General features: G+C 49.4%; 1 protein-coding gene across 1 annotated transcript; it reads right to left on the bottom strand.

Annotated features, from left to right (window-relative positions):
- Positions 1–606: 606 nt before the first annotated feature.
- Positions 607–21,941, bottom strand: tmx3b (thioredoxin related transmembrane protein 3b). Its single transcript, XM_076158226.1, has 16 exons — positions 21,860–21,941; positions 21,543–21,600; positions 20,729–20,768; positions 19,614–19,737; positions 19,477–19,522; positions 18,172–18,252; positions 17,698–17,797; positions 17,219–17,296; positions 16,916–16,982; positions 12,665–12,763; positions 11,591–11,648; positions 11,392–11,445; positions 8,571–8,627; positions 5,700–5,829; positions 4,409–4,477; positions 607–2,669 (listed from the first exon to the last, which is right to left on the bottom strand). The coding sequence occupies exons 1-16, from the start codon at positions 21,891–21,893 to the stop codon at positions 2,331–2,333; spliced, it is 1,434 nt and encodes a 477-aa protein (XP_076014341.1). The 5' UTR covers positions 21,894–21,941; the 3' UTR covers positions 607–2,330.
- Between the last annotated feature and the right edge of the window lie 1,829 nt (positions 21,942–23,770).

Raw genomic sequence — 23,770 nt, 5'->3', positions numbered from 1 at the left:
GACGCCGGGTGCGATGAGTAGCTAAGTGTAATTGCCCACGTCTGGCGGCTGAGGTTGCAGGCCTTCATTTGCCACGCAACCAAACTCATTTTCACAATATGCAACAAGGTAATTGAACGCCAAATTACTTTCAGCATCAGCGCCGCTCGCCGACAGATTCCCAAGTCGTTATGTACCTCCCTCCCCTTGAGCTAATTTATCTTGTAACCACGTAAAACGTAAAATGAACAATTCTCCTTTATCACACCTGAAAACGTCTCATCAAAGCTCCCAACGGCAAACTTTATTCTCCTTGAAATGTTCGGCGGGTCAGGATTGGGAAAAGTACGCCGTGACTTTGCGCCTCATTATGAGAAGTCACGTCTCCGAGTTCATCTCTTCATTCCCTCAAGAGAAGAAATAAATGAGTTTCCCGTTGAGTAATGCAATCAGCTGCCGTTAAATCTAGATCTCACAAAAATGTGATTATATCTGCCATAATTGAGCACACACCTTTTTCCTGGGGCTGGCACATTAGAGATGAGGCATTAGGCCGAGGATTGTGAGATGTAGAACGGCGAAGACTTTGGAGAGAAGCGGAAGGAAAAAGAGACGCCAGTCAACAAGAAAAAGAGGACAATCTTTATTTCAATCTTTCAAACCTGTAACAAAGTGAGACAATCTCCATTCAAACCCGGCGAGGAAGTTTGGCAGAGAATGGTAGGCGACTACAAAGACCAGAAGGCGAGGCGAGGCTAGGCTAGGCGAGGCTAGGCGGGGGCGTGGCTTCACAGTAATAACACAGATTTCATCTCTGTATATCAAAAAACGACGGCTGTGCTTAGGTGGAGAGGTCCTCCTGGGTCCTGTGCGATAATGAAGACCCTATAGGTTTCACTGCGAGCAAGACGGGGTACGGGAACGCTGACGGCAACCAGTCGTCAATCCCTGTTCATTCATTGATGTGGTGCTAATCCCTTAGCGGTCCGATTTGGAGATTTTGGTCGCGATATTTTGGTCATAGGAGCCTTAAAACTCGAAACTAAAACTCGCCATCTCAGTAGTCTGCTCGGATCCTCATTGCTGACCTAATCTACTATAATTACCCAGTGACATTCCCTTTAAAAACTGTTCCTTCATCATCCCACACTTCAGACATCTTGCCAGAGACGCAGCACTGAGGCTCTAAACGTCCACCAGGTCGTCCTGTGCTGTCAATCATTTCACGAAAGAAGGCCGACCAAGTCAATCCAGGGGAAAAGATCGGAACTCCTGCTTGTTTAACTAGGAAACTGAATGGATACTTTGGTCTCTGGGTAGCAGACACAGTGAACCGTAGGGACGACGCGACAGGAGGAGGACGCTCCTAATAGCTTGTAATCTCGAGTCTCTGTGTCTCAGTGCGTCGGGATCTCTAACAACTAACACCCGAGGAGTCAACACAGGAAGCGGTGATTGGAAACGGTGCCGCGTTATATCATGAGCGAGTCGTTCAAAGCTGCGAGAGTTACAGATGCGCATTTGGGCGTATTTGTTCACGTACACAAGGGATTTCCAACAGTTTGGTCACGTTGCCTTAAGAATTCCTCATTTGTGCGTTCGCCACATTGCTATTGGATCCTGTGACACCTCTGATCCGACGACCTCCGCCTTCTCCGGGTTTTCCCACATCCGCTCAGTACATTAAAATGGCGTCTAGCTTGAGAAACAGGTTCAAACGCAAACGACCCTCTGGGCACTTCGCAGCCCTATCAGTAGAACTTTCCAAGCAATAACGTACAATACAAAAAAAAACAACAACAAAAAGCATCATTTATTTATGGCGTTGACCTTCTCTGGCACTTCACTTGCTTTTGTTGTCTTCATGAAACTATTTGTACTCGTGTTTGGCTCTACACTGGGGAGGGTTCTTGAGGTTTTTTTTTTGGGGGGGGGGGTGGTCCAATTTGACGGTGAGACCATGTGGTTCTGTTGCCGTTACCGCAAATGGACTGAAAGAAGAGGAACGCGGGCGGGCCAAAAGAAGATGTAGGTGTTATGTTACAGCCACCTGACGACGGCAGGAAATGGGTCAAGCTCCCCCCCTCCCCCTTTATCTGGAAGCCGTCCCGTCGTCCCTCAAACATTACAAAGTCTAAATAGTTTTAAACGCGAAGGTTTACGGGCAGCGTCGCCGAGCGAGCGGCTGACCGTACATTTTGACACACAGGATTCAAAGACAGGAAAGGGTTCTGTGCTAAAGGGGAACGAAAAACAAAGAAGCGGAACAGTAACACATCGATACGTCTTTGCGTTTCATGTCACTGCATTGAACAAAGCCTAGCACCCTCCATGCACTTTGAGCCCCTGTGTTAATCAGTCTTCTTCTTTTTGGGATCCTTCTCATCTGCATCCACGTTTTCTTCCTCCTCCTCCTCATCCTCCTCCTCGTCGTCGTCATCTTCTTCCTCCTCGTCGTCCTCTTCATCAGGGCCCTCCAGCGCAGCGGTGGTGCCCCGTTGCCGCTCCCCCTCCTCCTCTTCCTCCTCGTCCTCCTCCTCGTCAGTGAGGCCCTCCCTCTTGAGCGCGTCGCCGTCGTCCAAGCCATCGTCGGACTCGGCCGTGCAGATGCCGTAGCACATCAGGCTGATGACGCCCAGTGGCAGGCCAAACAGGAAGCAGCCCAGCAACGGGGAGCTGCGGAACACCGACTGGAGGAGGAAGAGACAAGAGAGGAAGATCATGTTTCTGATCCATTTCTTTCATTTTACAAAGAGATGCAAAGTATCATATCTCTCTCGGCAGCTGGTGACACTAAGTCAACCTCGTGCTTTTTCCACGAGGAGGCATCACTACGCGTCTCCTCCGCCCATTAGCGCCGCTTTGTCACAATTGTGTTGCCGGGAGCGAGACATCACAATATGCGCGTGATTCTACAAGTTGGCTGTTGAATTCCACACATTTGGTGAGGATTCGATAAGATCAAAACTGTGAATCTAATTAAATCTGTTGCCTTCGTGACGACAGGTTCTTTGCCAAAATGAAACTCGTCAATAACATGTTTTGAGCTTGACGTGGTTGATGTAAATTGTGGCACTCTGGATGAACGCTGCGTCTTTTACAGAATCCCATTTTCTTCCAGCGTGGCCAAACAATGCAACAATGGCCACTGAACTCAAGCTAAATGCGCCATTTCTCATCTCTGGCGACCTCGGACAGGTTTGCTCGAGTCAGAGCAAGAGGCCCTCACGAGCTGTTTCCATGACGAGCGAGTCATTTGGCTTGGGATATATCATAGAAGACACGGCTGGACGGAAGCCTTCAGTCACGACGTCAGTGCCGTCGCCGCCATTGGCACAGGGACAGTAATTGCCGGTGCTCAGTGCGAGATGAGGTACGGACGGGCGTGCTACGCTAACACAGCTCTGAGTCATTGGGCAATAATGCGGCTGCCTTGCTCACGCGCCTGTCAGCCACGCGTGCAGACGAGGCTCTCCGCAGGGAAAAGGTGATGGCTGCTTCCTATCTGCCTCGCATCACATCATGTCACCGCAAGAGCGACCAGCCGGGGAGCGCTCGTTACTGAGGAGAAAGCCTGCCGCTCCATGAAATGTGGAGGGAAGGGGAAGCGTCTCCTTCCTCTTACAGATCTGAGGCCTCAGACACAAACACACACACACAAGCCAATTACACTGAGTTTTTGTGTAGAGCAACATGTGAATGTCTCGTGTTAAAGCGGTGCAATCTGCTCAGCGCAATTCATCCAATCGCTTCATTTGAGAAGCAGCGAGTGAAAGCTGAGCAGCTAACGGTGTGTAAGCTCCCTCTCTACGGCGCTCTGAGGGGTGAAGCTCTGCCATGGTTACAGTCAAACGCTGCCGACTGAGGAGGAACATCACCGCACAGCTGTATTTACATTCCCATCACACCCGCGGTCAAGTAAATACCAGGCCTCCCAAAGAAGAGAGAGAGTGAGAGCGGGAGGGAGGGAGAGAGAGAGAGAGAGAGAGAGAGAGAGAGCAAGCGACGCCTCCTCCCTCCTGCTTCCTTGACTTACTCCCTCCTGCACACTCTCAGTTCCCCAACGCCTCCTCTCCTTTTGAATGTTGTTTACTCCCGGGGGGGAGGGTACAGAACGCCACAGCACTTTGCTGAGCTTTTTCAGACGAGCTGCACCGTCAGGCGTCGAGGTGAAGGGAGGCGCGCCGGCGAGCTCATCGACGCGGGGTGTTATTGCCCCATCAATGCCAATAGCTTGATTGGAGAGGAGGTGTCTGAGCCAGCGTGTCATTATAGTAAGCAAAATACAAAAATACACCACTGAACCAAAACTTCTTAGTTCCGAGACGAGATCGGCGACACAAACAATAATACATCCCGGCCACTTTCCAAAACCACCTGGACCTTCAACAATCCAGCTGCAGACTGCGACCATTTCGTCCCGACTTACCATGATGGTGGACTTGGCGTCGAAGGCCACACGCTTGATCCTCTGAATGACGCCGTCGCCTCCGTTCGCCTGAGAAGGAGACAGACTGTTAGACGTGGAAGAGTGTGTGTGGTGTCTAGAGAAGCAAACGCATCATCCCCCCCATCATCCGGAACACTGAAGCTAAACCCAATTACCAAAGACTTCCACCAAGACATTCTTGCAGTACTAATGCGACATAATCCAAGTCACCCTCGGCACATCACAGACGCTGGCACGGATCAGCGCCAGTAGTTCTGCTCCAAGTCCAAGTTCACTTCCTTTTTTTTTTTGGCAGGAAGCAGCGAGCTTCTCTTAGCTCCAATTACTGAGCTCTGACTAAGCAGGATTCCTGTTAAGGAAACCTGGAGGTGGGTTTGTTTATGATTTTCCCCCCGGCCACGTGCGCCGATACCTGAGACCTTGGGGGTTGTGGGGAGGAGCCGGCAGAGCGAGAAGTGAGATAAATGAGGCGTCGGTGGCGGGCGGGATAGTGTTGCGTCTCCTGCGAATCCGAGGATGATCGCGTGAGCTTGAACTTTAACGGAGCGACATATTGCATCATTATCGTCAACCGTCTCCTAACACGCGGCTGTTTTCTGCCTTCAGCCGTGTTATTTGCTTCCTTTTCCTGTTCCCAATTTCTAGGTAGTTGTCATCTTAAGCTGGGTGGTGTGTGTGTGTGCGGGTGTCTTTACGTGCGCCTTTGCAAACTAGCTTTTAGACACCCTGTGGCAGACGTTACGAGCCTGAGGTGAGGCAGGCTAAATTGCGGTGGCGTCGTGCTGCGACGGTGCCCGGAGAACCGTTTCTGTTGCTGTTTTATTTGGTGGGAGGTGGTTTGTTTTGCCAGGGCGGAAAATAGCCCAGAATCCTTCTCTCTTGGAAAACCGGAGAGAAACACCTTTGCTTGTTTTGTCTCCTGGTTTCGTACATCTGGAGGGAAATTCTGACATTTCTTTCTCCAGATGGCGTACAGATTCGTGTAATAATCTCCGTGTGCGACTTAGGGAAACGGGGAATCCCTGCAGGTAATCTGTGCCGAGCGAACGGGAATGTGGAATGTGGGGTATGTAAACACGCGGGAGGAGAACGCAGAAATATCACATCTCAGGAGAATACGAGTCAAAGACGACGCCTCTGCATCCACCGCGAGGCAACGCCTTTGATTAATGAAGCCTAGTGGTGTGATTACAGCGGTGCAATGAGAGGGGAGAGGGGGGCGGATGAACAAACAGAGGGAGGAGAGAGAAGAGGAGGAGGGGGTCCGGACCTGTGCGGAACCGTTCAAAACGCTGTTGATGAATTGGACCAGCTGCTCCAGGGTCTCCGGGGGGTCGCTGGGCAGGAAGTACTGCTCGTTGGACGTGTTGAGGATGATGACGGAGGGCACCGCCACCTCGCTGAGGAGAGAGAACACACACAGCTCTTAATCTCTTTAACCTCCCAACCTCGGACAGCCATTATCAAGGTGCATTAGATGGGAACAAATGATGCTTTGTTAAAGAACAAATTGTAACAGGGAGAATACAGTCACGATTCAAAACAAATCCTTTGTACTCGGAGCAGCAGCCTGAGTTGACTTCTCCTGTGGGCTTCAATTCAAAGAAAAGGATTGTGGGTGTTTTTTGTTTGTTTTTTACGATAAAGCTGCGGCCGTTTCTATCTTTTCTGCAAACAAAAACAACTGGTGGTGCTTTCAGGGTCTGTGTTGATCACACAGACCTGAACAAACTGCAGCAAACTATCACCACACAAACAGAAATACAGTGGTTGAGTCACCTGGCATGCCGCATTTAAGCAGGAATACACCCGAGGACACACACACACACACACACATGCTCAGTGCCCTGTAACATATAGACGAATCAGCAGAGGAATTACTGGACTCCCGATGACAAACAAGGTCAGATAAACACACATACACTCCCTCTTTCACACTTACAGCACAGCGGCACAGCCCGGCTGAGATAAGCTACCACAGTGCTGCAACACACATTCTCACACACACACACACACACACACACACACAGTCCATCACCGCCGCCACCTCACATCCCAGCGGTGTTACTCAACCCGGCAACAAATTGCACACACAGGCGCAGGTATCCATCACTGTCCCAATCCACCATCCAGCGGAGATGTGGAGTACAAGCGCACACACACACACACACACAAACCAGCATTGTGGAGTCATCAACACCCCATTGCTCCTTCCCCACTGATATCTGCAGCAGCGCGCACACACACACACACACACACACACACACACACACACACACACTTAATGTGCATTCCTTTTGACACGAGGCTTATTCCAACAGATGGCGCCCATTTAGAATAAATATGGATTAGCACAGTCAACGTTGTGAGTAGAGATTAGCGGGGTGCAGCCCAGACTGTGCAGAACCAGAACTTTCCATATCGATCAAAGCGACCCCAACCCCCACCTCTCACACCCCCCAACCCCATCCCACCCGCTTTGGTGCTGGATGGTGGAACTGCAGAACTATTGATAAACTGATACCCCGTTGCGGACAGAGACGTATCAGTGTGTGCGTGTGTGTGTACAGAGACGTGAAAGACAAACAGCAGCACGTTCATGTTTCATCAATTTTGTTTCTCTGTCTGCTTTTGAAATTAATTCAGCTCTAATATGGATTTCCTGTACTATAGTTGTCAGGGATCCTCCACCAAAATGTTGCCATGTGGGAAACACAAATATCCACCGTTCTATCATTATCAAAGCTTTTTTTTATGCTCCTCCTACTTCTTCTGGACGACCCACTTTGTTTGTTCCAGTCACAGGTCGGGGGGCAAAGAAATGTATTAGTGTCAATACCAGTGTGTGTGTGTGTGTGTGTGTGTGTGTGTGTGAGAGGGTCGAGTTTAGCATAAGTGTGTTTAGGAGAAAGTTGGGCAATGGTTGACTCCTCCCTCGTTCCTGCCAAGCTGTCAGGTTCGGGGAAAAGCTGCGTCGTTTGCTGCACTAATGTCATGAACGTCAACATATTGGCTGAGCTTCAGTCTGACACACAGTTCATTTCAGCTTGTTTCCCGCTCGTCTCTCCAGCCGTCTCTCTCTCGTCCGTCTCTCTGCGTCAGTCACCTCGCATCGCCTCAGTTTTTCCCGCAGACCACAGTGGTGCGTCTGTGCGGAGGTTACAGGCGGCGGCCTCATGCCAGACAGGCCGCTGCCGGAGCGCCGTAATCGCCGGCGATGACAGACGGAGGGATAAAAAGCCATCAGATTTATTTCCTGCCGCCCCTCCTGCGGGAGAGGATTAGTGGACATTGACAGGCCAGGATTTCATTCGGCAAAGGAGGGCAATTAATCCTGCGCTACGGCGGCCAGCTCGGCCCCGTAAAAACCCCATAGCGGCGCCTGATGCGGCCGCGTGTCCTCGTACAGAATCGGGAAGTCTAATCGCCTCTTTTATCCTTAAACATGAACACAAGCCTGCGACCCTGACGACAGCGCAGACGTCGGTACGATGCAACATCTGTAACCACGGACACCGGTTTAATTACACAGGATTTAGGAGAGCACGGTTGCTGTAATCTACAAACAATGGCGTGCTGAAATGAACACACAACATCCAGCAGGCTATTACACCCGCACAAACACAGAATTAGACAAAGACGCACATAATTAAATACTGTAAGTTAGTGGACAGCAGAGAGACACACACACTGAAACACACACTCGTACTCTTCTACGGTCCCAGGGGCCAATAAGACTTGGGGGGGGGATTCTGTCTAATTAAAAGTGTGGGGTGTCAGTAGTAGTAGCGGGGGCCTCTGTGAGCATGACACCCTAACCATCGAGGGCACCCGCCCGGGGCGTGAAGCGAGCGGGGGGGGCTTACTGCATCATTAGCGCAGCTTTTTTCGACAAGCTATTAAAACACACCGCCGGCGGAGACGTAATCCGCACACACTCGGCTCGGCACAGGCACTTGCAGGAGCTCGTGCACCTGCGTGAGTGTGTGTGTGTGTCAGGGGCGAGGGGGGGGAACAAGAGGAAGGTGGAAAACGGGCGCTGTGGCGAAATGATGACAGTCGCTACGGCCATCTTTAGCGGCGTGCCTAGGTCAGACAGTAGGAACAGAGGGGAAGGAGGTGGGAAAGGAGGCACACTCACCCCATAATGAGGCTGTTGATGTAGTCGTTCCCGTCCATGTGGCCGAACTGGAAGTCCCTGCAGGTGCAAAGCAAATCAAATGTGAGTGTGTGTGTGTGTGTGTGTGTGTGAGGGACAATAGTGCATTAAACGTGACATATTGCAGGATTTCAAAAGCAAAACCTGATGGATTCCTCGCTCCGCAACGGGGAATTGCATGTTTAAGCTATTCTCTCTCTAAAATATGGAATAAAGATCACTCCCATCTCCTCCTCCTCCTCCTCCCTCTTCCTCGTCTTTCCTCACCAGCAGAAAGAAAAACCCTCTGGGGTGATTTATCGCGAGGATAAGAGAGGAGGGATTGAATTTGTATCTCATTGTACTGCGCTGTGTTTGAGCGGAGTGCATTGTGGGTAGACTGAGGAAGAAGAGGAGGGGGGGTGGGCGAGGCAGAACTCCTGGGTGGCTTCCACTGGATGACTGATTGTAGGACCTTCAACATACATTAACCTCACGCTGAAATCATAGAGCTCCACTGGCGACGTTTGACCCCCTAGGGTGCCAAACAATACAGCCTGTGGTTACATCAATGACATCATCCTGAAGAGACCGGACTATATAATCAATCCAATGATCGTAGAGTAGGAAGAGAGTGGGAAGAGGGTGGGAACGCCGCCGCCGCTGCCAGTAATCTCGCCGACCAAACTCAATCAAACTGGGTATAAATCCAATCAGAAAGTCGTTTTTGTAATCTAGCAGGTCAGTCAGAGATCAACGTGTCCAAAAACCTAATCTGTTAGAAGAGAGGTGGAGGAGGAGGAGGGGGAGGAGGATGAGGATGGAGAGACACAGGATGGACACTCCGAAGAGCAATTTTGTACTCGAGCAGACAAAACAAAGCGGCTTTCCTGTGTGTTTTGTTTTGTTTTGCGAGCCCTGTGTGATGATAGTGTTTGTGCTGCCTTTTGACTTTTTTTAATGTCGCTGCTCGAAGCGGTAAACAAACCTGCGCATTTACAGGACAGCCGCCGCCGCGTCCGGCCTCCGCTGGTCCTGACGGCCATTAGCTGGACGGCTGAGCGGCTCGGCAGGAAGGAGGCTAATTGTCTCGTGGCGCCACGGCGGTGAGAGGCGGCGTGTGGCAGGCAGAGCGATGGCATGTGGCAGATAGAGCGATGGCGTGTGGCAGGCAGAGTGGCGGCGTGTGGACGCGTGACAAACCTTCCTGACAGATGCTGTCACATTCTGCAATGGCAGGGAGGAATATTCTCTCCATTTCCTGCAGCTTTTTCCCTCCAAGAAGCGACTAAGTGGCTAAGTTACGCGTTTAACTTGTGAGAGCCTTCACCCAGTTTCCATGGTGAGGGTTTTGCCAAGATGTTTATGCGAAATGTTTCAAATGTCTCCCGGCGTTGAGGAGCTGGAAGGTTCCATCTGGAAGCTAAAAAGGGGACAGGAGTCTCGCAGGTCAGAAGGTTTCAGTTGCTCTCCGTGTTACCCAGAGGCTGAAGCTGCAGCCCGGGCGACCTGCACTTGCCTCGTCTTGTTTCAGCGAAACCTTTGTGTCGCAACTGTCAGACAAGAACAAAGAAGGGAACGCCGAGCGCGGAATTTCAATGCCGAGCGCCCACGCAGCAACGCGCCGACACAGTTCCCGTCTCCGCACTTCCTGAGCTTTTGCGTTCGCCGACCTGTCAGAACATAAGCAGCGTTGACATTGATTACAGTGTTGAATGCCGCGGCCTTGTTGAAACGTCAGTCATCCCCGTACGGCCTCGCCGACCTCCGCCCGCCACCCGGGGGCGACACTCCCGTCAGCCTGCGACTCGTAAATTAAAGCAGCGTTAAGTTGTGTCAGAACGCCACGGGCGCCTTTGATGTCGGCGGGGATCTCGAGACTCGAGAGTCTTCAGAAACATCAGCGAGTCGCGTGGCAGATAGTCGTCTAATTGATGATAGGGATCTGCGTAATTCAATCAGTCCTAATGGGAACGCCTGGAGAGCGAGGGGAACGCTTTGATCACAAAGGTTTGGATATCCGCTCTTCCTACAAAAGCGCTACTCGCTCTGATGAATTAACCAGTCAATGTGGGGCCACAGCGTCAAATCCGAGCACAAAACAATAACACGCTGTGACTTCTCCATCCGTGCCGGCTCCTCCGGGTTGCGGGATGATTAAAGCTCACCGTTATCTATTCTCACAGATTGGCAAGGAATACCTGAGTCTACTTCTGGGACTGGGAAGTGGAGGGAAGAACGCCGGGAAAAGATGCTGCTGATTATGCAGCGGCGCCTCTCAGAGTAAACAAACCTATTACGGTATTTTTTTTTATATAAGATTAAAAATAAAATGAGGTTTGAGGATAAGAGGGAGCAGATTTCCAAAAGACTCCGACCATATGTACACACACACTGAATTTTGGGTTTGTTTTTGTATTGGTAGTGTGAGCCTGAACTTGTTTAATTGGTCCCTCACCAGTAAGAGAACAGGACGGACCAGACGGGATACATCGTAACCCGTAGCACCCGCGGGTGTTGGTTGTACAGGTGGAGTTGAAGAGAGAAAAAACGATGCCTTTAGTACGAGCTGGCGCCGAGGTCTTGATTGACACCTGAGAAGAGCGCCTATATTTGTTCGCCTGACATTTTAGCATAATTACCTTTTATGCTGAACCTCGACGGAAACAGACGTGCCCTGACAAAAGCACAGACTGGCTGGCTTGTGTGTGTGTGTGTGTGTGTGTGAGTGTGTGTGTGTGTGTCTCCCTTGCGAGTTGCGGCAGCCGGCCTGAATGCATGAATGCCATATTGACGTTTGACCTCCTGCACGTCTGCGTCTCACCTGTTAAACTGCTCTCTGTATTCCTTGGCCACCGTCTGAATCAACGCCTTTAATCTGGAAAGCCAAGGAGAGTGAGAGTGAGACCTTTTCGGGACCCCACCCCCCGCTCCTGCGATTATGTGGGCGGGGATCCAAGACAAACACACACACACCAATCTCATTTGTTAGCACGGTAGAGTGATTCCGTTGTTGTGTTTACCTGCTGCTGTCTTCTGTTTGATCCTTCTCATCGATGACAGCAATCGCCACCAGTTTGCCTGAGGTGACGGACGGGGATATAAATCACATGCTCTCACACACACACACACTTACGCAATACAACAACGGGGAGACACACTGGCAAAGAGATAAGAGGATGTGTAGGAGACACATCACCTCTCACCCGGGCCAGAGAAAGGCGCCGGCGGTGTTTTATTCATTTATCACTCAGACTCTCCGGCTATCGAGAGGATTCCTGCTCAGTTTAGTGAGAAACAAGCGGTCGCTTACTGGCAAAACGGCTCTTTTCATTCAAAAGCCAAACCCACAATAACGGCAAATAGCTCTACTTAGACAAAAAGCAAACAACAGTTATAAAAACTTGAAAAGGTTGTGCGGTTTTGAGGCTGGAGGACGTCTCTCTCTCACTCTCTCTCTCTCTCCGTCAGAGCGCTCTCCTGCCCCCTGGTGGGCGAGGGTGACGGTGCAAAGGCAAGGTGGAGGTAAAAAAAAAAAAAAAAGAAAAAAGGCACCTGGGTAGTTTGTTGACACAGAACGGAGCGAAACGGAATGGGGTTTGACATATGAGCGTGCGTCGCCCCCCCCCCCCCCCCGCGTGTGTGTGTCGTTGATATTGCCATGGTTACAAACGCACAGGGCGCAAAGCAATAACGCGCCAAGTGCAAACGCCAGGCGAGTCCCCGTCACTCGATATGTAGCGAGAGAGAGAGAGAGAGAGAGAGAGAGAGAGTTGAGAGTTCTGTCTCATCAGGCTTGTTTTTGGGTTCGCAAAAACCCATTTCGGCAAAATCCACTCGGATCATTTATTCATTCTTTTAGCATTTTAAGATCTGCGTTATGCAAATGACACCCGACTCTAAGTCAGGAAATTACACTCTGATCTGTAATTTTGAGAGTTTCTTTGTCATTCGGGGTAAAAACCGCCGAATAGCAATTACAAGAGTTTCTCCATTTCAGTCACGCTGCCCCCTAGTGTCAGCCTTGAGTACACACACGTCGCAGACTTAAGACTTCAGCAAATATAGGGGGAAGAATAATGTGAGACGTTAGCTACCTGTTTCTCCGAGCTCGTACAGCGTGAAGCCGTCAATCTGCAGGTACACCTGGAAACGCTCCTTGTTCACCCAGGATGACAAACTTCCGTCCTCGTACTCTGCAAGACAAACACGTGGAAAAACCTGTCAGTGGAACAGAAGCGCGAAACAAGCCGCCCCCGATCGACATTCGCCGTGTTTGTATTAAAAAGCCGGGGCTGAACAGTGTATTGATGGCTGGATTGTAAGAAGATGACAGCATTTACTACCTGCGAGCTCTCAAGGGACGTCAGAGGGAGATAAAAGCTGTGCATTCACAGGCAGAGGTCACTTAAAGAAGAAAGGAATGATGGGGGTGGAAAGAAAGCGAAGCTGGTGACAGATGGCTGCCTCTGGGGGAGGATCAGAGGCCGCCGTGACTAAGAGGGAGGAGGCGGGGGAAGAGATCCAGATGTGAACGTTTACGTACGCGCTTGTCAAAACGAAAGAACGAAGACACGCTTTCTTCAGTCCGGCTCATCTGCAGAGATCGCGTTGTGAGGGATTTGTTTAATATTAAAACGTCACGTCAGAGATGCTTCGCTGGTTCAAAAGAGTCAGATTCACGTGATGAAGCTCATACTGACATTTCCTCGAGGCATGTCGCCGTTAAAAGTTTCTGTGCCTCCAAACTGAAAACATTTTTATGCGAAAAGACAAATAAGTGCACTTTTGAGACGGCCCCTAACATAAAACAAAACTTTACGGCTCCATTTGGCACCAAACCTGCACGTTTCTGCCCAATCTAAGATCTCCAGATTACCGGAAACTTCCAACACAAACTCCTTTAAACAGATTCCATCTCACTATTTCCAAATCCCTAAGCTGTCCGTTTTTTCCAACAAATTTCTGGATTAAGACGGAATGTTTGCCAATGTTTTTGGCAGAGAATACCGCACAAACTCTTGTAATGGAGGGAAAACAAGCCAGAAAAAAAGGGACAAACTAAACAAATAGGAAACAATGAACGCAGGAATGAAGAAGATGAAGAATCGCTGTCCCTGAATGTGAAGAACGCGTCACTAAACCAAACATCTGGAAGTAACAAGCGGCGGGGGCGAAGCTGCGGATCTCCTGATGTATAAATAGTTTGGACCGACGCTGGTTGAACACGAACTATTTGCTCTGCATGCGGGGAGGTTACAGGATGCTCGTAATTGATGTCAAACGCAGTCGAGAGCTCATTACGACATGCTAATAAGTTACTGTGACCTTCCTGCCACCATTACAGGAATTACAAGAGTGCTGATGACTTGTACATGGTTTCTTAAGCTGCGTGTGCGTTCCCCCCCAAAGGAGCCTGGGAGAGGAGAGGGGGGAGGGGGAGGGGCGGGCACATAACACTTAACATGACGACCCTGCAGCACGGGATGTGCTTTTAAAAGAGGAAGACAGTACTACGGAGTCAAAACGCGCCTGAGTCTTAATGGAATGCAGCCGCCGCCGCCGCTCTCGCTGCCAATACGCTGAGTCGGCAGATTCTGGTAGAAATTCCGGAGAGTTCTTTCCACAGATGTTTCCCGGCATTTGTAGGCGGCGCGCAGCTGCTCGGATCTCTTCATCCGTCCCACGGCAGCGAGACAGGCAGAGAGGCAGAGAGGCAGAGAGGCAGAGAGGCTGAGAGGCAGAGAGGCAGAGAGGCAGAGAGGCTGAGGGGCGCCATGCTGGGACGGCGAGGCCCGGTAAACCTCCACGCTGCCTCGACCTCCTTCACCTTGAAACAAATTAGAGCTGCTCTCTTCGCGGGCGGTGGAGCGCTCGCCTATCTCAGTGCGGCCTTGCAGGAGCCTGTCAGGCTCAGAGTTCACGCAGCGGGAGACGACGGGGGGAGAGAGAGAGAAAGAGGGAGAGAGACAGGAGGAGCGGGAGGGAGGAATAACAACAGACAAGTGCAGAGGGAGTGAGGGAGAGTGAGTGTGGAGAGTTTGAGACGGCAGCGCTGACACGTCTCCAGGATGAAGGTTAATGGCACGGAAGACCTCCAAGACAATGCAAATAGGGAGGGGAGGAAGAAGCGAACGAAAGGGTGAAGAAAGGAAGACTCTCGCACAGAGAGGAAGACAAGGGTGATATCATCAAAGGTAACTCAAAACCGGAGTCGGAGACAGAAGGTGACGGAGGTCTCGCTCCACTCGGGGGATGATGAAACCCTGCGTGTTTAACGATGACAGAGAGGGCGCGGCGCTTTGTCTGACATTAAAGAGGAGAGGAGACGAGAGGAAATGAACGCTTTGACTCGACGCCAGAGCCAAAGTCATCTGAAGACATGTCTGTAAACCGGACAAACGGAGGTGATGTAACCGTGGTGAGGTGACATCACTCTGTTATCACCTTTTTAGAAGTGTGAGCTCGACTCGTAATCCCGTCAGCGGCCTGTGAAATCCACCCGTCAACACATGCAAATCAACCCTCGCCTCATCTGCAGCTGCACTCAGAACCTTTACATAAAGCGGCGAGCGAGGCCGACCCATTAACCCCGGCGAGAGCTCCAAACTGAGCCCCGCCGTCCATTAACGTCGGACATGTTTGACAGGAGGCGAAGGATCCAAGAGCCAATCAGAGCTTGGCAAGAGTCAAACACGGTTCACACAAAAGAAGTATTTGGACGGAGCGCCTTTGCTTCCCCCGCCATCCGCTCTATTAACAGGCCGAGTCAGACCTGCGAGCGGATCGTGCGGGGAATTACTAATAAGTATTTTGAATCTGCGTCTCCTTAAAGTAGGAATAGCAGAGGAGAAGATGGAACACAGGGTTTGTGTATTCTGGGAAGCGGCGGCGGCGTCTGTGGCTGCCAGATAAAAACAATACAGCACACATAGGAAGAAAAACAAATTCAGAAATGCAAACACGTGCGGTGCATGCTCAATCATCCCCGACACACATGACACACGCACACACACACACGCACGCACACGCACGCACACAGCAGCCTGGAATAAAACTGTGTCACTCTGTGCCGATGCAAATGCCTGTAAAAGTTCGATTTCGACAGAACCGCAATGCAAAGTCTGCGGGCGATAAATACGTCAGGCCCGTCTGTCTCAGCTCCGTCCCTCCGGTCAGACCCGTCCTCTTAAGGCAACACACACATACACGCCGGCGTGCGCTCGTGTGTGTGTGTGTATCACCGCTCTCTGCTTGGTTTTATTCACCGTTTTAACCTTCATGTTTTTTACTCCTGACGGCTTGAATAGTTTTCACTTTTGTCTGAGAGGAAGAAGAGACGTGTGCTTTTTTTTCCCTTTTACCTTGCTGCTCTGCCTCCATCGTTTGAGGAGCTTAATATGTAGTCGCCATGGCGATGGCAGACAATCAGAACACCCTGCGTATCAGAGTAGTGGAGGACTCTGCGGAGTGCGGGGTCTTTGTCATCAGAGTCTGTGGCGGCGACCCCCTGCTGCTGAGGTTCTGGCACAGGAAGACGCCTTTCTGCAACGGTCAAGTGGAGCAAGTGGACGTGAGGGCACCGCCGCCGTCACCATCGTCAGCCAACTCGCAGGTCATCTTCATCCTGCGGGTCCTCCACCGCGCACCAAACCTTTCCAATAGCCACTACTGGGGCCCGTTCGTGTTGGGCCTGTGCCTGGACGCTCTGCCCTTCCACTTCCGCCTGCCGGCCAAGGCCGTCAGCGGCGGCAACATAAAAGACATCATGGAGGACTGTGGTGAGCTGACATTGCTGCGGCGCGGAGCTTTGTGGTCGCAGGCATCGTAAAGAGACAGCTCCTTTTAATCTCTCGAGTGAAATGTGATTCTTTGCCTACGTGACTCAAGTTTGGCTGCGTGTGTCTGTGTGTGTGTGTGTGTGTATGTGTGTGTGTGTGTGTGTATACATGTCGAGTTCTGGGGTTTGTTGACCTGAACTGTGGTCTCCCAAGCCCACGCAGACCAGGCCGTCCACCCCGGCGTGCTATGTGTGTCCGCCCAGAGGCAAAAACCACCACGACATCACTGGCCTCGCCACACACACACAATAGCGGGCAGAGCCTGGGGCGCTTTACGATGGGGGCCTGGCACGCCATGACTCAGCGTGGCTAGCAAGATGAGAGAGCGGCGATGATGAAACCGGGGCGAACAAAGAGGAGAGAAAGGGAAGGCTCGCAGGCAAAGGAGGAGAGAAGCGAACGGTGGAGGACATGAACTCTCACCTACATCACTGAGAGCGTTTAACAGTACAAAACGTGTCACAAGAGGAACAGGAAGTCAAGTGGTCAAGGGTCGCATGTACTCACCATCGTAGGTGAAGTAGGCTCCATCCTTAAAGACCACGACCGCAGGAAGCTCTGGCAAAGCGACTGACTGGTAAAAACAAACACACAAAACTCCTTTAACTTGTGTGTGGATATTGTGTGTGTGTGTCTCTGTGTGTGTGAGTGTCTGTATAATACAGTAATGTTGATCTGTCTGTGAGAGTAAAACTGCTAGGATCAATAAAGTCTCCATCTACTCTTATCTAATACACATGCACATCAATGTTTATCTAATCTATAGGAATTATGCCGACATCTTTCACTTTCACATTCTGAGCGTCTCACCTCGGGCAAGACCTCCTCCGAGGCCGAGAAGAAGTAGGTGTACACGATGAGCTCCGAGGCCACGTCGGCGTATTTCTCCTGCGAAAAGGCAAAGGCGCACATTTCCATCAGCGCGTACATTTCTTTATAAAGCCACGGCGCTCAATAAATCAACCTTTTTCCGCAGCTGTCAAGGCCGAGACGTCGCAATGTGTTAAAAAACCAGACGAGAGAATCAATACAGAGCCGCCGCCGATGCCGCATTCCTTTATTATCTTGGCAGCTCTGCACACACACCGTAAAAGACTCCGTTGAGTGGGCCACTTTTACTTTTATCGCCCCGGCTAACGAAACCGTCGCCCCCCGTATGATGGGACGCAAACAATCCTGGCGCCGTAAAAGATCCCAGTCTGAAACTTTGCCTCTGTCTCGACCCCCTCCTCCTCCCCCCACCCCCCCCCCCCCCCCCCCCCCCTCGTCTGGGCCCAGTTGGTACGCACCTTGAGGGGCGACTCGCCGCCCACGTACACAAACAGCACGTTGTGTCGTTTCAGCATGTGCTCGAACATCTGCTTGCTGGGGAGAGCCCGAACGGCCGGCCTGCGAGAGACAAACACACACACACACATTAATTACATCTAATGACGAGTGTGTGTTTGCAGCTTGAATAACACAGCAGTGCGTCTACGTGTTCGGCTCCAGCAGGTGCGCGGGATCAGCTGCAATTTGTTGTGTTTTTGCTCCGTCAGCCATTTGTCTCTGTTCTTCAACGCGCAACGCTTCTGTACCATTAAAGGTTAAAACACTCAATCATGACTTCCACACACACACACTAAAACAGTAACATAACACAGCCAATAATACAAATGGGTCCAATTGCGTCCTTTGGCTCAGTTTGTACTTGTGGTCCAGCAGCGCCACCCAGTGGGGAGTCGCTGCCACTCCCACTCAGCAGGGCCTAGTGTTTGACTTACCCAGCCACCCTGTTTGCAAACTCTATGATGTCATCTTTTGTCCGTGGCCCCTTGTAATTATAGGCGAGGTCGGATTTTAACCTGAGAGACAGAGAGAGAGAGAGAGATAGACAGACAGAGAGAGAGAGAGAGAGAGAGAGAGACAGAGACATTAACAACAGTCAGTATACTTCAGAGTTCTGTGCTGTTCGTTTCCTGAATATTATTTTGAAGCCACTGTGGGACAATGACCTTCATCAATCACGGCCGGCGGGGTGATTTCATAAGAGAGACTGAGCTGAAATCAAACGGGCATAATTTGTCTTTGGCAAATCAAAAATCAATGACAAAACAACAACAAGGCCGGTCTGATGAAACTCTTTAATCCATCAGGGAGAGAGAAGAAGAAAAAGGATCCTTCAACGGAAAAGGTCAACGTTTCAATCTAAATTAGCGTCGCTTCAGGTGATCGAACCAAGGACTCTCTCTCTCTCCCTCCCTCTCTCTCTCTCTTAGTCCCAAAACCAAGGGAACGACTTTACTCCCGAGCTCGGCGGGCGATCGAAGCGCATTAAGGAGCGACGACGCCGCCGCCGCCGACTGCTGCTTCTGAGGGTTGCGTCAACCCGCAGGGTCTAATGAACTCAGGGGGGGCAAAAAAACAGAACTCTAAATCAAGCCTGTCATCGGGGGAGCGATCTGTGCTCTTCCTGCCGACGTTTCATCATTTCTCCGGGCTTTGATGTTACGAAACCCTGCCGTGATCCCGTGGCTCTCTCCCAAATGAGCCCATCATCAACTCCGCCGACACGCAACCGCCGCTTCTCTCCAGTCGACGCGAGCAGCTGGCGTCTCCCCCCGCCATCATTCATCGCGGGGAAGTTACTTTGTCATAACAGTACGGAAACAGACGACAGAGTAAATCAGGATTATGGAGAGGATTCTGCTGCACCAATCAGGGATACCAAACTTAATACTTAGCGATAATAATTGTTTTAAAGGTGTGATCGCACTTTGGTGTTTATTTATATCATAATTAAGTAGCAACAACACCTGGTTCCCTCCTGAATGAGCCTCTGAGGGCTGAACCTCCAGAGGAAACATGCAACAGCCCAGCGCTCAAAGGCTGAACAAAGCTGAGGGCGTTTAAAGAGATAGAGCAGGAGCACCGGGGGTCAGAGGAGGTCAAACTGGAACCTACGCAATACCAATACCAACACCGACCAATCAAGCTAGTGTGTTCCAGTGTTGAGCCCATGTAGGTGTGTGAGAAATGGAACTATCTAAACGGCGTTTGAAGTATTTACATCAGCTCGGAGCACTTACAGTTTTATGGTGGGGTAACCGCGGACTCCAAACTCCGACGCGATTCCTGCAACAAAGAAACACAGATCAGGTTTCAGGCTGCAGCCGAGCAGAGACGCTGCTGCTGATTATGCTACTCCTCGACGCAGTTCGCTCACCTGAGTAAGCCGTAGCGTCCATCTTCCCCACGCGGACCGGCGACCCCGAGCTCTTCAACTCGGCGCCCACATCCTGCCACACCGGCTCCAGCTTTTTACAGTAACCACACCACGGTGCATAGAACTGAAAATGCAGAAGAAACACTGTTTATAAACCCCAAATCAATGCAGAATCGACGTTGTTATCATCTTTAAAGTGTTGTGTGTGTGTGTGTGATGTGTTTTGCTGCTGTCAGGGCCACGGTTCTGGGTCGCCACATGTTCTGGGTTTAGCGGGGCGTTATCTAACACTGCTGATGTAAACAGCCTCAGCCGCCCCGTGGATTAACTCAAACCGCTGCCGCTAATTAATAAGTCGTGCTGAGCTGTTTTGAGACGCATCAGCGTGCCGAGTGCAGAGGAAGAGGAGAGGGGAGCTGCTCTGCTACAGAGCCTGTGGTGCTGAAGGGGACTGAGAGCAGCTAAGATACTTTGTAACGGTAATCAGGGACTCTTTGTCACCCAGAAAGGAAGATGAAGCTGCATATCAGGAAACACGAGATAAGCAAATGTGGAATGTGGTTCAAATGTTTACTGTATACTGTGGGTGTGGCTGTTTCTCTACTGAATGAGTAAATGAGTCTTTTTGAACCACATTTTGTCAGTGGACCTTATAGTGATGCTATGGCAACAGTGAAATTTGCTGCAAAACTCGCCAAACTTGTTGTGTGGCTGCAGCGTCTCTCTGAGTTTCTGTGTTTGTGTCTTTGGGGGTGAAATGTGGTTCTGAGTCTGACACTCTTCCGGTCTTCGCTTGGAGTGGAACCAAGTTTGGGTGCTGGGCCTCGACACAAGGCCCAGCACCCAAACCCTAACCCCCACCCGCCCCTCCCACCTCTTCGCCCACCCGGCTTTGCCCGGCACGCATGACTTCTCATTCACTAATCGCACAACACAGAGGACGGACGCAAACACGTCAAAACCCCTGCTGCCGCCACTTCCGTAAGGGATGAGACCAGCTGAATGGGCCCAGACCAGCCAGTGTGTGTGTGTGTGTGTGTGTAGAATGTGTGTGTGTGTGTGTGTGTGTGTGTGTGTGTGTGTGTGTGTGTGTGTGTGGATAGCATCAGACTCACATCAACCAGCCAGACATCATTGACTCTGTTGTCTTTAAATCTGTTGAAAAAAAGGGGGGAAGTCATGTTTCACATCTTTATTACTGCTTCACCTGCTTGTAATGTATTGTAATTTGTGTTTTTATTGTGTGTGTTTATTCTCTGTCACATCTTACGTGCTTTAGTAACCATCATGTAAAAGCATAAGATGAATTAGATCAATACCACTTCATAAAGTCCATATTGTTCTGAACTTAATATAACTTATAAGTGCCACACCATTGTTGTTTCTCTGTTGTGTAGGTGACATCAGTGTATTGTTGTTGGGTGACATCACTTTGTTAGTGCTATGACACCATTACCACTTATTTAAGCAAGCCAAGAGTCTGATACTGTCTTAGCAACTGAGGAAGAGGCATCACATGAAAACAGAATGGTATGTTCCACACAATGACACTATAGAAAGCGCGCACACACACTAACATACATACATACACTAGGGACACACTCTCTACAGACCCCCAACCTTTAGCTTCAAGCATCCAATTAAAGCAACATAGGCAGCATTTTTTAACCTGATAACCTCACTGCTCAAACAGCATCTTTATAAACATGTGCTGTCCTTTTGTAACCGCTTAAACATGTATAATAACATATATGTGCAGCTAATGTCGGGGTGGAAACCAAACTATGCTGTTTTCATCTTCAATCTTAACGCCCTGCTCACATTAGACACCCATTTCCTCTCAGATTAGCTCAGATTGAGGCAAATTGGCGTGTTTTTAAAGCAGGAAGTTGAATGGAATGAACATGTTATATACTGTGTGTCACTTACGTGTCATCTAGATCTTCCACAATTGCAAGAACCGTTGAAGTTAAGATCGCGGCGACAACTAGAACGACAGAAGGAGAGAAGGTTTAGACAAAGACACAGGTCGGTATCGATGTGGATCACAGCTGGACGGGGACGAGTCCTCCTCCAGTCTGCAGCCTGAACCTCATGACTGGAGGAGCATCCCTAGCTAAGCTAACTCTGCAGCCCACACCAGCCGCTCTCTCGACCCCGGGAGCTTTACGGAGCTTCCCCGGCTTATTGTACGTTTCTATCGGTAGTCTAGAGCTTAACGAGAACATATAAAAGGTGTTTCGTACCTCCGCGGATGAGGGAAGCCTTCACTTCTGCCATCGCTGCGAATGTAAACCGGCAAGCAGGAAATACAGCTGCAGCACGGTGCCTCAGTGCGCATGCGCGGCTTTACGCAGCATCCTGAAGGGCTTCGAGTACAGCGGCCGCATATTTATAGAACTAAACCTCCAGACGTCTGACTGCAATTAAGAGCAAATATTACTCCTCATGTGTGTATGTTTTGATATTACAATATTTAGCTTTAACACAACTCGTGTTTAATCATAGGAAATACCGTAATGTGCAAGGTAATGGGTTTAAATATTTGAAGAAAAAGCAAACACATCTAAAACAAATACTAATATTTAATCTAAAATAGTAATAAAATATTTATTAATATGTTCAACCTAACAATAACCTTAAAATGATCCTTCCAAAAAATGGTAAGCATTTTTAAAGAGTCAGTCAGGCTAAATAGATACCTACCAACTCTCACCACAAGGTGGCCCTCTAAGATCATTAAAATTTAAGCAGGCCAAGGTCAACTGGTCATCCTATCAACGCATTAAAACATAAGAAGACAAAGAAGAAATAATATTAAAATTATAATAACAAACGCAGAGGAGTTTGGCTTGGATCTGAGCACTACAGGCTTGGATAATAATTTCTTTGTAATAATGTATGTATGAATAGCTGTAGTGTTAACAAATATATCCAAATATGTGTCTTTAACTGTGCTTGTCATTAAGAATTGTCTAAGTGTAAACTATGATACAGAGAAGCCTGCTGACACAGAGAAAGAGAGAGATTCTGACAACAGGAAGCTCAGTAACAAGGTCCAACTAAGGTGATCTATAACTGACAAGACCAGATTCTTCATCTGTCCACAGTGGGGAGGTTCGAGGTTCACATGATGAGTCAGTTCATATGAGTGGACAATGCAAGACAATATAGAGCACTATGTTGTTGAGTATATCGTCTATCAAAGGACAGCTGTACCAAGTCCAGAGGGTTTCAGGGTCACTGAGTGAATCAAAGGACTGAATGCATCACATGTTGCAAATCAACAGTATAAATAGCATTCATTTAAATACTTTGACAATTTTTTACTCCTGATTGTCTCACATTGGACAAAAGCACAACCATACAATCACAAGGCATAGTGTGGTTAACTTTACAGACTCTGGATGTAATGTTTTAAAATATATGCTATGCTATTATTTTCTGAGTCCTGATAGCAGTGGGTGGGCTGATGGGAACACTGGCATGTTTAAAAAAATAATCACTAAACCTGTAACACAAGCATTCACGTTACGCTACACTGTTCTCTAGTATTTTGTTATATTTTCTACAAATTGATACATCACCTTTGCAGACAAAAAAACTGACCTTGGCAAGTAATAAAGCTGTAGAATAGAGCAACTGAACTTCCAAAGAAAATCCTTAATCTATGCTTGTTTCCTTCACGTTCGGATGCCAGGAAAGCGTGGAATAGTTTCACACCCTGAGAAAGAGCTGTACTTTCTCACGGGGGTGAACGCTGAGCATGACTGTGTTACTAAATAGACTCATGCAGAGGGGCTGTTCAGCTCCAGCCCCATGTGCCATGTTTCGGAACGCTTGAATGCCTTTTGTGTTTTGAAAGACAGAAACTGGACGCAAGCTGTTCGCCTACATTGTAAGGTCACACTGACGTCTGCATCCACCTCTGACACAACTGGATGGATTTGAACCAATGTAAGATAAACAAACACATTTATTTATTTCTCCTTTCTATACATTCAAAACATATGCTCTGTTCCATGAAAGTCTGTGCTGAGTTAAATAATACCAAAATGTAAACAGAACCACAAAACTTACTTAAGACTTGACAGCATGTTAATCAAGTCCTTGCCTATTTCGGCTAACTCTCCTATAGAAAGCTTGAGTACAGCACG

This window comes from Genypterus blacodes, unplaced genomic scaffold (genome assembly GCF_046128005.1).
Source record: "Genypterus blacodes isolate CSIRO-AG114 ecotype Tasmania unplaced genomic scaffold, CSIRO-AGI_Gbla_v1 ptg000076l_1, whole genome shotgun sequence".
Taxonomy (NCBI): domain Eukaryota; kingdom Metazoa; phylum Chordata; class Actinopteri; order Ophidiiformes; family Ophidiidae; genus Genypterus; species Genypterus blacodes.
Note: the sequence above shows the minus strand (reverse complement) of the source record. Positions and strands in the feature narration are given on the sequence as shown.

Bases quoted from the DNA above. Each gene is read 5' to 3' on its own strand.
- tmx3b (XM_076158226.1), bottom strand. From the start codon at position 21,893: ATGGCAGAAGTGAAGGCTTCCCTCATCCGCGGAG. The intron at 20,769-21,542 runs GTAAGTGACACA...TTTTTTCAACAG, and splicing joins GTGGAAGATCTAGATGACAC to ATTTAAAGACAACAGAGTCA. The intron at 8,628-11,391 runs GTGAGACGCAGA...TTGCACCTGCAG, and splicing joins TACAGAGAGCAGTTTAACAG to GGACTTCCAGTTCGGCCACA.